General features: G+C 32.7%; 2 protein-coding genes and 1 long non-coding RNA gene across 3 annotated transcripts in view; 2 read left to right on the top strand and 1 right to left on the bottom strand.

Moving 5' to 3' along the window:
• Nucleotides 1-59: 59 nt before the first annotated feature.
• On the top strand, nt 60-2956 carry LOC122539045 (lipase 3-like). Its single transcript, XM_043673638.1, has 7 exons — nt 60-493; nt 1284-1464; nt 1558-1672; nt 1877-2120; nt 2203-2361; nt 2414-2641; nt 2710-2956. The coding sequence occupies exons 1-7, from the start codon at nt 374-376 to the stop codon at nt 2851-2853; spliced, it is 1191 nt and encodes a 396-aa protein (XP_043529573.1). The 5' UTR covers nt 60-373; the 3' UTR covers nt 2854-2956.
• Nucleotides 2957-4431: 1475 nt separating this feature from the next.
• LOC122539049 lies at nt 4432-4943 on the bottom strand. Its single transcript, XR_006308973.1, has 2 exons — nt 4677-4943; nt 4432-4631 (listed from the first exon to the last, which is right to left on the bottom strand). It is a non-coding gene; the product is annotated as an uncharacterized LOC122539049 (long non-coding RNA).
• A 214-nt stretch (nt 4944-5157) lies between these two features.
• LOC122539053 (UNC93-like protein) overlaps nt 5158-14610 on the top strand; it is a 17582-nt gene continuing 8129 nt past the window's right edge. The window contains exon 1 of the mRNA XM_043673645.1: nt 5158-5995. The gene's annotated coding sequence lies outside the window, so the exon portion shown is untranslated. The remainder of the gene's footprint in view (nt 5996-14610) is intronic.

The following is a 14610-nucleotide window of genomic DNA, read 5'->3' as shown; positions in this document are numbered from 1 at the left end:
AATATTTTATTCAAAATATGAATATCAAAATTATGGATTTTAAGTTAAATGAAAAAAAAGTCAAGTATAATTTATAATTGTATAATTTAAAATAAATTAGTGAATTAATTTTTTAACGTTGAAATGGACCATGAGCGTTGATAAATGAATCACTAAGTGTGACTAATATATGTCTAGAACTCATTTATAGTGATAAAAATCAGTGTTAAATAGGATGACAAATATAATATTTCATCTTTAGGCAAAGAAATCTGAGTGACAAGTATCACACGTCTTCATACGTTTCAAATAAAGTGTATTATATAAAGTTCCTTTTCTTATATTTTCTTTCAAAATATTCTCTCTGCTTCATTATATTCCCAAAATTATTAAAATGAAAGATCAGCTTGTCATATTTTTATCATTATGTGCTGTTTCTTCTGCGATTTCGTTCGATTTTAGAAAATTATTTCTTCATAATAAAAAACCGAATCCAAACAACGAACTCAATACAGTAAGTAGAATTACATTTTTTAGTTTATTAATTTTTTCATTATAAAATATAAAAGAAAATTAGTTTCATTTAGGTAGCATACGTTGTTTTATTTGTTCATAAATGTAAATAATATCCAAACGTGCGCAAAATATTTGAGAAAATAGACTTATTATCTAAAAGCGTGCTTATCTTTTACTTTTTTTCTTACCGTTTCTTTACAAAGATTTGTAATTATTATCATTAAAAGATAATTGTTAGTAAAGTGATCTAAACGAAGAAGTTTCCGTTTTATTACATACCTTAATTTTTTTAATACTTGTAAATTGCAAAACATGTTATGTTTCTTAATTATTACATGAACTTTTATATGTACTTTTTGTTAAATAAATATTTGAAACATAGTTATTGCATTAACACGTTTAATGCGTGGTTGTTAGCAGAGTTTTTTTACGGCATAACACAATTTTAGTAAATAGTTCAAAAGATATAATATAAGATATGTACATATGTAATGGAGTAAATACTGTTAATTTTAAGTAAAAAAATTTTATTACACTAAAAAATTATTCTTTAATTTTTAATCTATAATTTGTTACAATATAATAAATATTGATAAATATTACAGTTAACCAATTAAACAAAATACATATATTGTAGCAATTAACAACGTCAAATGTATCATAATTTAAGCTGTGTAGATTTATTAAAAATAATTTTAATTGAAGTGACGATAATGACGATAACTAAATTTAATTGCAAGTTCATGAATAAAAATTCATCAATATTAATTTGAATTATTTTATTTTAGCTGCAGATGATAAGAAGAGAGGGTTATCCAGCTGAAGCTCACGTAACGTTAACGGAAGATGGTTATCTGTTGACGATGCATCGCATTCCAGGAAAACCTGGATCTCCCGCGATTTTCTTACAACACGGTGTATTAGGTAGCTCTGCAGATTGGGTTATGCTTGGGAAAGAAAAAGCTCTCGGTATAAAAACAACTTTTTTTCTATATAAATTCCTCTATATAAATTCTAATTCTAATTTTTATTTTATATCATAATTATTTCCTTTTGTTATAGCTTATTTATTAGCCGATCAGGGTTACGATATATGGCTTGGAAATTTTCGTGGTAATACATATTCAAGAGCGCATGTGTCCATATCTCAGGAAGATTTAAAGTTTTGGGACTTTAGGTATTTGTAAAAAATAATTATTGACAATAATTGAAAATATGCAAAATGATGATATATCATATACAAGTAATTAGGAACAAATTTTAATATACTGATCATAATAATTTAAATAAACAAAATTATGCTATATATAATGGTATAAGCATATTTTCATGGAAATGCAAATTATAATTTATTTTATAATTTTACAATAAATTGGTTTAGTTGGCATGAGTCAGGTATCTATGATCTACCGGCGATGATCACTTACATCGTAAAATTAAAGGAAAATTTTTTGAAAGCGTATATTGGATTTTCAATGGGTACAACATGTTTCTATGTTATGGCTAGTGAACGGCCGCAAATAGCAAGACTGTTGCAATCAACATACAGTCTTGCTCCAGTAGTGTTTATGGAACATGTAACAAGTCCTTTACGGTATTTAGCTCCATTAGCAGATGATTATAAGGTAAAAAAAAGTATAATAAATAAGTAACTTTTTCAATGCAACACCTCAATTTTTACTGTAACATTTTCATATTGATTTTCAGGTGATCTTCTCTCTATTTGGTGAGGGTGAGTTTCTACCGCAAAATTATGTTGTAAAATTCTTATCAAAATATTTATGTATCGCTCAATTTTGGGAGGAAAGAATTTGTGTTAATTCACTGTTTGTTCTTGTTGGATTCGACAGAGCGCAATTTAATTATGTAAGTATACAATGGATAATGTAAAAATCTGCTACACTCTCGATCATTGCAGACGCTGTTGCCTGTAATTTTGAACCATACACCGGCTGGTACATCTTCTAAGACCTTGATCCATTATGCTCAAGGAATAAAATCTGGAGAATTTAAACAATATAACTATGGCGCGAAGCGAAATATGGAGGTTTATAATAGTAGTGAACCACCTAAGTACAATTTATCAAAGATTACAATGCCGATTACATTGTTTTGTGGTAATAATGATTGGCTGTCTAGTCCTATTGTACGTATTTCGAAAATTAGTAGAATATTTTTTTCTATTTTTTATTATAATTTTTTATTTTTTTTTAGGATGTGATGCAATTAAGCAACGAATTACCAGAAAAACCAATTATTTATAAAGTGCCATTTGCGAAGTTTAATCACATAGACTTTCTTTGGGCTATAGATGCTTTTGAACTAGTCTATAAAAAATTGCTTGATATGCTGAACTAGTCTCTGCGAGATACCAAAAATATATAATAGACTTAAATATTATTTACTATATAATGTATACAAAAAGATATATTTGTAGAATAAAAAGTATCTCATTATATATATTTTGACTTTTAATACTTTTTATTATTTTTATTTGTTATTTATGATAAAACAAAAAAAATTTAATGTAAAATAAATACATATTACAAAAATAAAATTTAAATTTCACAAAAATAATAAAATTTTATTGTTAAAATATCAATATATCTCATAAATCTTAAATAATAAATCAGAAGATCAAAAGTTTTTCAATTCATTTGTCCCAATATTCTTTATTTCTTGTACGGAATACTTGGAATGTGTAAATGACTTTGGACGTGAATAATTTGATCAGCCGATCGGTTCAGTGGTGCATCCTGAATATTAACCCAACTTAGGCATTTGGCGTCCACCGTTGTTACGTAAAAAGTATTGATGTCATAATCTACAAATTGGCCCACAAAGCCATGGCCTACTTGGTAAAAATTTCAGACAAATTTCTATTCCACACAACAAAATATTATATTGATGTATCGAATAATAAACTAATTTCGTAATATTGTTTCAACTGTTTGATTTTAGTTAATTTATTGATATTCATTATCATTCAAATTGACAAATGTCGTTTGTTTCTTTCTTCTTACGAAAATGTCAGATAAAGGTAAAGATTATTTTCAAGGCAGTTCCAGAGCATCTACAAGCATTTTAAAAATCCATGTCGATAGATTCTGTTAATGATTGTGTAATGGAAAAACACTGATGGCATCCGTGGGTCCCTCAGGGATACACCAAGGATGTGACTTTACATATGGGTTTTGGATTTTGTTACGCGTATGTGGACAACATCTTTATTGCATCATATTTTTTGTCATTTGAAGCAGGGGATCGTTGAAGGAACAATCTCCAATCACGTTTGTTTCCTGAAAAAAATGGTTTTTCAGCTTTTAGAAAATTTTTTTAAGAAAGTTGTCCCGTAACAGCATTGTCCAAGTCAAAAGCCATAAAATTTGTTGAATAATTTTTTAGAATTGAACAATTTGAAACTCGGAATGAAATGAAATCAAAATCATAATACTGATGTATACTGATCACGTATCGATTCAACAACAAAAGAATCGTATTAAAGCACATACATATATTGTGATTTATGAATGCACGTACTAAGTGGCTTATTATAACATATAATACCGTTTATAATCGATCGGCATGTTGATTAAGTAACCATAAACGACATAATGAACTTTGTTCTAATTATATGGTTGCTACTTAAGTTAATAAAAAAAATATGATTTTCTGGAAATTTATTTTCGAAATAATTAATTTATTTGATTTGTACAATCTTGTACAATATACTACATATCTTATAAAAGAAATATCAACCTCATTTCACAAAGTATTGAATTATTTTATATTTATGAGTCAAAGAATGATTTATTCATAAAAGATTAGTCAAAGCGAGCTAGTGTTACCAGTTATAAATGAAATTACCTAGCTAGTTTATCGAGTTCGATTATTACGCATCGACCATTAACTCCACATGTCATTAATATTTACAAACCACAAATCGTCATATAACAAGTCGTGCTATACGTGCAAATCAGACTGTAATTCACAATGAAAATTCGTTACACTTCTTCATATTTAATTCTATATTTAGCTGTGTTTTTTCCTTTAGCTGTGTCCTTAGCATTGATCGTAGTCATTGCATGGAACTTCTCTCTATGACTACATTTATTTTTTTAAATATGTTCGTATTACTGAAATGATATAATAACATTTAATAAAAGATTACATTTTTTTACCTGTTTCTGAGCAACTAACAACATAGATGACGTGCTATTACACTTGTTAAACATAATTAATAATAATGGAATATTTTTACGTGGAAAGATACCATATTTATGAAAACATTTTTTACAGCGGACGGTTGTTAGTATAAGCGGTTGTCAGATTCGCCATTTCGCTGAAACGAAGGATTCGATATTTCATTAGAATCGCAGAATTCTGCAAAAACTCATTAAAAAAAAAGGCAACAGAAAAAATTGTGAACGTAAAAAAAAGAATCAATATTGAACCTGTGCTTGCGAACAAACGAGCAGAAGACGGCAGACAACGAGCAAACAAAAGGATTTTCATCGTACCATTAGGATCAGGCCGTGCACGAGCAAAGTCGCGAGACACGCACGTGCGTGCGTGGTTGGTCGTGCGCTTGCGTTTAGCGGTGGCTCCGCGTGCGGTGAGGCGCGGCTGGTAATGAAGAAAAGCCATGAGCCGAAGGAACAAAAGGAGCAGAAGGTGAAACAGGAGGAACAGAAGCGAACTCGACGCGAAGGTAGAACACGCGTGTACCGTGCACTTGGTGTACCGTGTACCGTGTATATCCACACATAAGGGGAGAGAGAGAGAGAGAGAGAGAGGGAGAGAGAAAGAACAGAGACAGGAAAAAAGAAAGACAGAGAAACAGATACAGAAAGAAGGAGAAAGACAGGAAAAAACAACGAGCACGACTGTCGAAGCCTCGCACTCGAGAAGTCTTCGCGAGTCCGGCGAACCGACACACACCGCTCACCAATTCCAAAGTCCGCCGGTAGGCTCAGTTGTCTCCGAACCCTCGAACTGTTCGGATGTAGATACTTTGTAAACATCATTTACGTTTCTTCTGCACTTTCGAAACTCGTTGGTTTCGCCGTTGCTCGTTGCTACACGCCCGTCGCTTTTGAAATTGACTTTGCTCATTCGTTTTTCGCGGTCTCGTGCGGTGGAGTTCGATCTTGGAAGAACCAACCAAAAGATAAACAAATAAACAAATAGAAAAAGAAAGAGAAGAAAAAGAAATTCAAACACGACAACGCGTCTTTCTTCACGGAAGGAAACACATAGACGGAGGGAAAAGTGTCTGCCCGTAGCCAAGAAACATTCATATCTCGAGAATCGTTACTCCTTTCTTTCTTTTCTCCCGTTTCGATTTTCCCGTTCGGTTCAAACACGTCCGATCGCGTGCAGCCGATTAGAGAAACGTGGAAAGGAGGAAGAGCGCTGGAGCGGCGAAGAAATCGGAAGAAACTCGAGAAGGAGGGAAGAAAATCTCGCGAACGGACCAACGATTCAACACCGTTAACACGTAAGCAAGATATCTTTTTCTTTCATTCCTTTTCCCCCGTCGAGCTTTGTTAAGATCGTACGTGGAAGTTACCATTAGATCGATCAACCTTTTTCTCGTTACGATCGTTCCGACGTTATCGATCGTTCGCTTGTTGCTCATTTTTCGATTGGCAAAAGCGAAGGTATATCGCGAACAGGTATACACGCGCAAGCCATGGCATGCACATGTACAGTTATTTAATATTTATCACTGGCGACCTCATTTATTTTAAGTTATCGGGTATCGGTATTCTGTTCGAGTCCACGAGTTTGCGCGCGTCATCGAAGCAACCGTGGAAAAAGCTGATGCGAGAAATCGGATACAAACGAAAAATAGTGGTCTGCCAAAGGCAGAAAGTGTAACGTGAAATCGTTGCCGATATATATGCCTACAATGCCGCGTGACATGCTCCGTAAAAGCGAATTTAAAGATCCCGGGGAAACGGTTCACTGGCTGCGCATGTGTGCGTCAGGCCGAAAGCCCGTGACTCGATACATTTGTGATCTATATTAATTTACCGCAAATCCATCGTGTTCGCTTGATTTCCGTGGATTACCGAATTCAAACGCGGATAACGGTAATTCGTAAAGAGGAAATGGTACAGCGGGTATTTGGCTCAATGAACATGAAATGAGTTTTCATCGAAACTTTTTATGTTATGGGCCTATCTGTATTTTACCGCGTCTTGATGGCGTGTAAAGTAGTGACATCGTTGTCCAATCAGACGAATATTCTAGAATATAAACATTGCGCGTTTCGTGGGAATACTTGAATTTGAAATCTGTGTTCGGCGGAACAGTAGCGACATCTTCTTAATTCAAATACGTACAATTGCGAGTTGGGTAATTTTGTCAGTTGGTTAAATAGTTATGTCGTGGATTTGTTGTTGGGATTTGGTTGAGATTTGAGGTAGATTTCATAATTTGGAAAATGTAGAAGAAGAGTAGTGTCACAAATGTAATTTAAAATTTATCTCGGAATTCACGATTACTTATGTGATGTCTCCACGACAAATCAACTTCTGCAAGTAAGTCATTTCTTCTTTGAGATATTATATCGTAATTCATTCAAGCGAAAAATTAAAGTAACTTAATCGTGAAATTTATCTACATTTATGTCGGGTATTTACAATTTTTAAACGGTTGGTTATTTGTCTCGCAATTTATTCAGGTTTTATCGTGTAAGTTGAATGAATCAAATGAGGTGTGAAGGATCATATGAAGATAAGATTAGTGCGGTTGATAAGAGGTTAGGATTTAAATAACACGATTTGAAAGAGAAATAGATAGAAAATGAATAAAGGAAATTAATTTAGATTCGTTAAAAGTATAATATAAAATGTATAGCAAAAGATATCAAATTTAAAAACATATCGTTTAATCAAAGTAATGATGTATGATCCTACATTTATATAAAGTCGTAAAAATTAGAAATTCCAAGTTCAATGACATTTGGAAGCGTGTGCAGGTATGATCTATTTTTAAATAATTAAAAAAAACATAGCACGTGTTACTTATATAAATTTAAGGCATACATAATATATTGAATGATGAATATTACCAAGACAAGTTAATTTGAATATATTTTAATAAACATTAGTCATTTTGTGGAAGAAAATAATTATTAAGTTAATGACGCCATCTTTTAATTAAATTTAATTCTTATAATGACAGAATTTTTTTAAATTTAATAAATTAATTTCAATTATAAATCGATCTTGGTCCTTGAAAATGTAAATAAAATATAGTTTATTTTCAAAAATAAAACAAACGCACGTAAGAAAATAGTCAAATTAGTTCGTCTTCTCTATTTAATAGATTTAATAGCAATCGAGAAGTCAACGATAAAATATATATAAAGTTTTAGTTTCACTTGGTAAGTTGTTGCAAAACACAATCAACATTGATGTATTAAACATATTGAATGTTGTATGTATACGTTGGCTGATTTATCCCTTATATGTAAATGTCGGACTATGAGCTATTTTACTCGGAACAGTCATATTTCCTTGCAACTAATATACTTATGTTATCCTAATATATCTATTTCTAATTGTTTGTGACACAGAACAGAAGAATGAAAATGAACAGCGGTAAGAGTTAGCGTTTCTGTTAGATCTGTACTGAATTATCTTTATAAACTACGATTTTAGACAAAATATCAGAATCGGAAGAGATTGAAAGTCAATAATTTTGTCGTTGTTTTTTTATTTTTTGGTCAATTTAGTGAAGAGAAAGACAAAAAAGAGAATGATGAGAATTTGTGATTTGAACATGATAGAATTAAGCTTGTGTTTTTCGTGTTATTATACTTTGACGATATTATAGACATAGAGATATGAAAGACGTGAAAATTATTTGTTTAGTACCAACTGAAAAAACAAAATAGTTTTGCAGCACCAATAGTAGCAATGCATAATATCTACTTAAAACTTATTAGCGCAAAATGATTTTGAATAGAATGTTGATATTTTTGATTGAAGCGATTCGTACTCTTTCATCATCATAACAAATATATTCTTATATTTTAAATGTAATTTCTAACAATGTATTTCTTTCGGTGTAATAATTAAAAAAAAAGAAAAAATGAAATTCAAGTAGACGATTGTTTTTTCTACTAAATGTTGGAAAGAACTCTATATTTTGGATGTTCTCTATATTTTTGCATATTATGTACATTTTTACATTTTAAAAATTTATCATAAATGCATAAAAATTCGCCTATTACTTGTTAGTGAAAACTAATTAGTACCTACTCTATATATTTCCTTACATTATTTTCCGTACAAAGTCTGACCAACTTCGATTAGTCGGTATTTACTTCAGTATCGTAATCTCATTGTTCGAACGAGGACTTTTGTAAAAGTCTGTGCAGCCAATAAAAATAAAACGCACCGTAGTCAGGTAAAGAGATTACATTTTGCAAACCTCAATTGATCAAAATCTACTTGCAACATCGAGCTTTTCATTTCATTAAGTCATTTCTTCCAATTCTTTGATTTCACAAGTTCCCGTCTTCAGTTCTTTAAACAAATTTTCCAAACCAACTATGACGCCTATAGTTACAAATAACGGAGCTTTTAACTTGATTTCTCTCTTTGGAAAAAAAAAAAAAAGAAAAAAAATGGATCAAATATGACTGAAGAGATCTCGTCGTGTCTATAACATTCGAGCAGATATCGGCAGGTCTGGCAGGTGTATTTGTGGACACCCGCGCTTCTGTTGAAATTTCAGCAGTGCGTCTGGTAACGCGACTTTCGATCGAAAGACAATCGTCGTTGCACTATCGTAATACTGAGAGATCGTAACAGCGAGACACTGGTGTGTAGCATAAAGGCTGCATAGTAGACACGCTTACGCCTTGGAGCATTTCGTTGTGAAACGATTGAAGCATTTACGAGTCGATCGTTCCACGAGGACTTTCTAATCCGTCGTATATGTATACATATAGGGTGTCTCACAAGGTGTGCCGCGAATGCTGCGAGTGACAGATTCCTGCGTTGAAAACACGACGACTCGCGTCGCTTTTTTTCGCGACGATCGCGCACTTTTCAATCGCGATCGAACCTGTTTTTCAACTGGACGATCCAACGTCCAATATGAAATACGTGCATTTCTTTCTTCACAAATATCACGGGTAACGTACATACACATACGCACACATAGATTTATGATATGGAAATCCGGTAATTCGCGCTGCTTTTTCGCGATTGTTTCTGGTTCTTTTTTTCTTTTTTTTTTTTCGTTTCTTTTCTGCTAATGGCCTTAGATTTCATTTAAGAGGACGTTAACATAGACGAAACGTAAAAATTTATGTTGTCACAATAAGTAAATTGTCCTTTTTTTTATTAATCTTTTGAATTGTTATCACATGTAAATACGTGAAAATTCCATTGACAAACACGAAAAAAGAAATTATTTTAGTAGATATTAATTTAACTAGTTGACGTTAATTTAAATTCAAGAAAATTAATTCAGAAAATTTATCATTTTTTTTCCCCGTGTACCTTCATATCCCCAGAAATGCATAACAATCTATAATTTAACAATAAATGATTTTTGAATCGGTGATAATTGGATTTTTTCGCTTCGTTGGAAGTACAACAATTTCCACAAACGTTCCTCGATTATTATCATCGATGTTTGTGATTCTCGCGGATTATAAATGTTTTAATCGAAAGCGCGAGAAGTCGCGTAAATTTCAAATTGCGTGACGAATATTTTATAGTCCTTTTAAATGATGAATGAACCTGTTTTTGGACTTGTATTTAAGGCGCGTTCGAAATACGCGAATGTTTCGCATGCACGATCTTCCTGACAATGTATGCACGTTCATTTATTCGAATGTGTCAATAAAGGTGTTCGATGCGAAACGAACTTGCACATGTCTTCAGGAATGCGGTACACGTAGAGTGCTATTCAGATAAAAAGTATTTTTCAATATAGCGTATAGCGGTTGAGTTTCTCCAAATTTTTATCGCGTATGGCAATTCGAGACATACATACATACATGCATGTAAGATTAATGATTGGGATTATTTGATTTTGGTATTGACTTTTACCGCGTCCTTTGGCATTATTTACTTCTACAAATTCAAAAAAGATGCTGAATTTCTCAAGTATTTATATATAGCGATGAATAAAAGTATTGGCATAGATTGACGTTTCTTATAAAATCCTGCGTAAATTTGATCTTTTATTCAGTAGACAATTGAAGACTCGTCGATTCTCCTATGGATTTCACAGTGAACTGAAATCTTTCTTTTTCGTTTCGTAAAAATAGTTTGTTACTATAGTATCTTTATTATTTCTCTACTTATTTATATTTTACACAAAGTCAGATGAAAAAAGGATTCTATGTTTTACAAAACTTCAAGCAAGATGTTAAAGGAAGACCTGATCTCCGCTACTATCTTTATTCGCCATTGTAATTGTACAATCTCTTACAAATTATATAGAATTCTTTGGCTATGATTTCAATATTATTAATTCTGACGTTTCGTTTTTTTTCTTCCTACTTCGATAACCGGAGATGACAATTCCGACTTGGTCTCTGATATTTTTAGCTTTATCACACCGTGAAAGATAAAGCAATATGCGTTTTCTCAGTGACTTTTCACGACCATAGGCCGATACTTTATCGTCAGTCATTCGCGCATTCTTATTCGAGGAAAGGTTTCGAACGTGAATTATATTGTTTAAACGCAACAATAACAACGCATAGCCGGTGGTTCTTGCATCATTCGGGTCAGCTTTATCCGTATTTACAATGGTGCATACGGGTGATCACGTACTGTTGCAAAACAACAGCGGGAATTTTCGAGAACAGTACTTTACCCGCAAGAAAATTATTGCCTGAAAATGTTAACATATTTCTCGCGTTTTATCTTTGTATATCTCGTGGATTGATCTTCAGTCCGGTTAAAAAGTTTTTATTAAAAAGCTTTCAGAAATATATTTCAATATCGTTATATCAGTGGTTAGACATGATCTCTTGCTTCAATGTTTTTTAGTGATATCTTTTCTGAAATGTTTCGTTTGCTCTTTCTAGAAAGAGAACGAGACCGAGACATAAAAAAAACTTGAGGATTGTAATTGATTTAAATGCGCGTCATTCGTACCCGTAAATGGTAAGCAAGAGTTCATTGGTTAATAATTATTAGATTCGCTCTGAACGATTTGTGCACCATCATTGAGAAACAGCGCGAAAGAAACTTGGAAAAAAATAGAATAGAAAAAGGAGTTGTGCTGTTTAAAAATCAAGGTGAACTTTGTGTTAGAGAACTCGAGTCCCGTTCTTTTTTCTTCTTTTTTTCCCCATTTTTCTATCGGAGTAAACATCGTGGTCTTTGTCGAAAGGAGACTGCACACTTCGAATCAAGAAATCTGCACCTCAGTAGATGCAATTATCTTGTTTTCCAGCAGTATAATATATCTCAACTGTTTCGCTTTGTTTTGCCGATTAATTATTACTCCGCGAGTTGTTTTCCTTCTTTTTTTGTATTGGTGGCCATGTTATTTTTTTACTTTTTGCGAACTAGCTTGACACTCTTCTATTTTTGTACGAATGCATCATACTCGTGATTAAAGCCAGAGTACTCTTGCACAATAATTTGTTAATCAAGCGATTATTAATGAAAATAGTACTAGCGAATTGGCAAGTTATAGGTGATTCAATTCAATTGTTCAATACTCTGTCAGGACAGGATAATCAGATATATTTTACTTAAATTTCTAAACTTAAAGGCTTACCAACAGCACCAGATATATACGAAGACGTAAGATTTATTCGATCTCATGAATAATCATGAATATGTAACCGACGTACGATTTTCCTGGTAGTCTATCTTTCTTAGCAAAAAGCAGTTAAAACATCAGAAACACAATCGATCGAGGAATTTACATACAAGAATAGATATTTTAACACTGCGACATTGTCATTGAGTGACATAAGACCAATAAAGTGTTCAGTTTCTAGCAGCGTGTCGAAAAGAAAACCAAGCAAGGGAAAGAAAAAAATAAATAAATAAAAAGAAGAAAAACGCTAAGGAAAGAAAATTTTGAATGGCGTCCAAGTATGTAATTTATCGAACCCTGACCTCATCGTGGTGCAAGTTTGCACTCCAATTTATTTCAAGTCTATGCACGCCTCTCTCTCTCTCTCTTTCTTTCTCTTTCTCTTTCCCCCTCCATGTTTCTTTTAAGCTAAATTTATATGCTAGATAACAGTTTGTTACATCGTATACATGCGTAATGCCATCGAAGCTTGTAGTGGATCGGTTTTACGATCGTCATTAGCATCAGCTGGTTTCCCAGACGGGAAATGGATAAAAAAAAAAAAAAAAACGAGATACGGAAAATTAGCTTATTTTACTGCGACTTCTGGGAATGCGTTTGAGCGCAATTTTTATGTAGCCCCGCGGAATAAAAAGAAGGAAGCCTCGTCGGCCGAGGTATTAAACCCGATGTAGAACCTGGCGATTAGCAGCGGAACAACTTCTGCTTTCTCGATCAGCCGGATTCATCGAAAACGATGTCGATTAATTCGACGTTTTATAGAAATCGTTTTCGAATATCTCTTTCCTTTTCTTTTTCCTTTTTTTTTTTTTTTTTTTTGTTTCTCTTCCTTGTGATCAATGATCGAAAGCGACGTTCTAAAATCCCGCGGTCCAAGATCCTGTTACGTATTCTTTTTTACACATTTGGTGACAAAATATTGTCCTTTTATCGCCGAGGAAGGCATACTATTTGTCACAAATATCAGGTGTGTTTCATTGCGTTTATAAAAGTTTTACATTGTAAAACACGCTGTCACTCAGAAGTATCTGTCTGAATATTTAAAAATTCGTCTAAACTTGCATCACGATTAATTCAGGCAATAATACTTGAAACCAGATAAACCTTTCATTTACAAATTTATTTCTGAACAAATGATTTAAGTTTATTATATAATTTGTTCGTTCTATAAGACGACGAGTATTGATAAAAATCGGAAAGTCACTAAAAACTGACTGATCATGTTAGATATCGGCAGGAATCCTAATGCTTACCGTCGGTAGTAAATCCTTGTTGACATATTGTGAAATTTATAGGTTACACAGGGAAGGACGATTGAAAGTGTAGATAGGTTCTCTCCGTAGTGCCATTTGTTTGCAAGAAGAAATACAACGAGATTCGCGGTTAAAGCAGAGTTGAAGGCCGTTGGGAACTGGTTAGGGTGGGTATTCTGCTTTCGTGGTATTACACTTTGGTGGCCGAATCGTGTTCAAGTAAGTCAGGGTCATGCAAACCGTGTTTCTGTGCTACCGATATACAAAAGTGGGAATTCAGTTATAGGTATTTACCACACGTAGTATGACGATTAATTACGCATTCCAAAGCTGCCGATTTTTTTGATCAATACATATAGATACACTCCTTGATACGATACTTGAAACGCCACGTGGGTGCCGTTCTAAGCTTGGACGGAATCGTGGAGTTACTACATTGGTAATTTAATTAAATATTGATTTTTAATTTTTTCTTTGTCGCTCCTATAAAATTTTTGCAACGAAACTGCATTGAAGATTTTGCTATTAAAACTGTCAAATGCGCAACATAAATATCTTAGCGAAAATAAGTTAATCTTTGCAAATATCTTAGTTGAGAAACTAAAATACAAAATACGACATAAATTGAATTCTGTGAATTTTTAAATTATATTTCCAATTATTTCAAATTAAATCAAATAACAATATATATTTCCAACAATATATTTCCAATTATTTCAAATTAAATCAAATAACAATTAATTTCCAATTAATTCAAATTAAATTATAAAATATAAAGTTTCACGCAATAATTTTTACAATTTTTACCTTCCCAAGAAATTCTGATTTTTCTAATGTGCCTGTCGCACGAAAATCACGCGTTTCAGCAGAAACAATTCTCACATGTTTTCTCTTTAGAACATGTTTTTTCGAAGGACGAAACGAAGAATTCTCGTATCGCGCGCTCGCTTGGTACGGCGGTATTCTTGTTATGCAACAGAAAGATTAGTTATATCTTTTCGTCTTGCCTTTTCGCGGCTTTGTCTTTCGCTGAAGAATAAAAAAA

This window comes from Frieseomelitta varia, unplaced genomic scaffold (assembly GCF_011392965.1).
Source record: "Frieseomelitta varia isolate USP_RPSP 00005682 unplaced genomic scaffold, Fvar_1.2 scaffold_189, whole genome shotgun sequence".
In the NCBI taxonomy this organism is placed as follows: Eukaryota; Metazoa; Arthropoda; class Insecta; order Hymenoptera; family Apidae; genus Frieseomelitta; species Frieseomelitta varia.
This window is presented reverse-complemented; position numbering and strand designations above follow the sequence as displayed.

Excerpts from the sequence above, each read along its gene's own strand:
- LOC122539045 (XM_043673638.1), top strand. The coding sequence starts at position 374 with ATGAAAGATCAGCTTGTCATATTTTTATCATTATGTGCTGTTTCTTCT. Across the intron at positions 1,673-1,876 it reads TTAAAGTTTTGGGACTTTAG|TTGGCATGAGTCAGGTATCT; the intron begins GTATTTGTAAAA and ends AAATTGGTTTAG. Across the intron at positions 2,362-2,413 it reads ACAGAGCGCAATTTAATTAT|ACGCTGTTGCCTGTAATTTT; the intron begins GTAAGTATACAA and ends CGATCATTGCAG.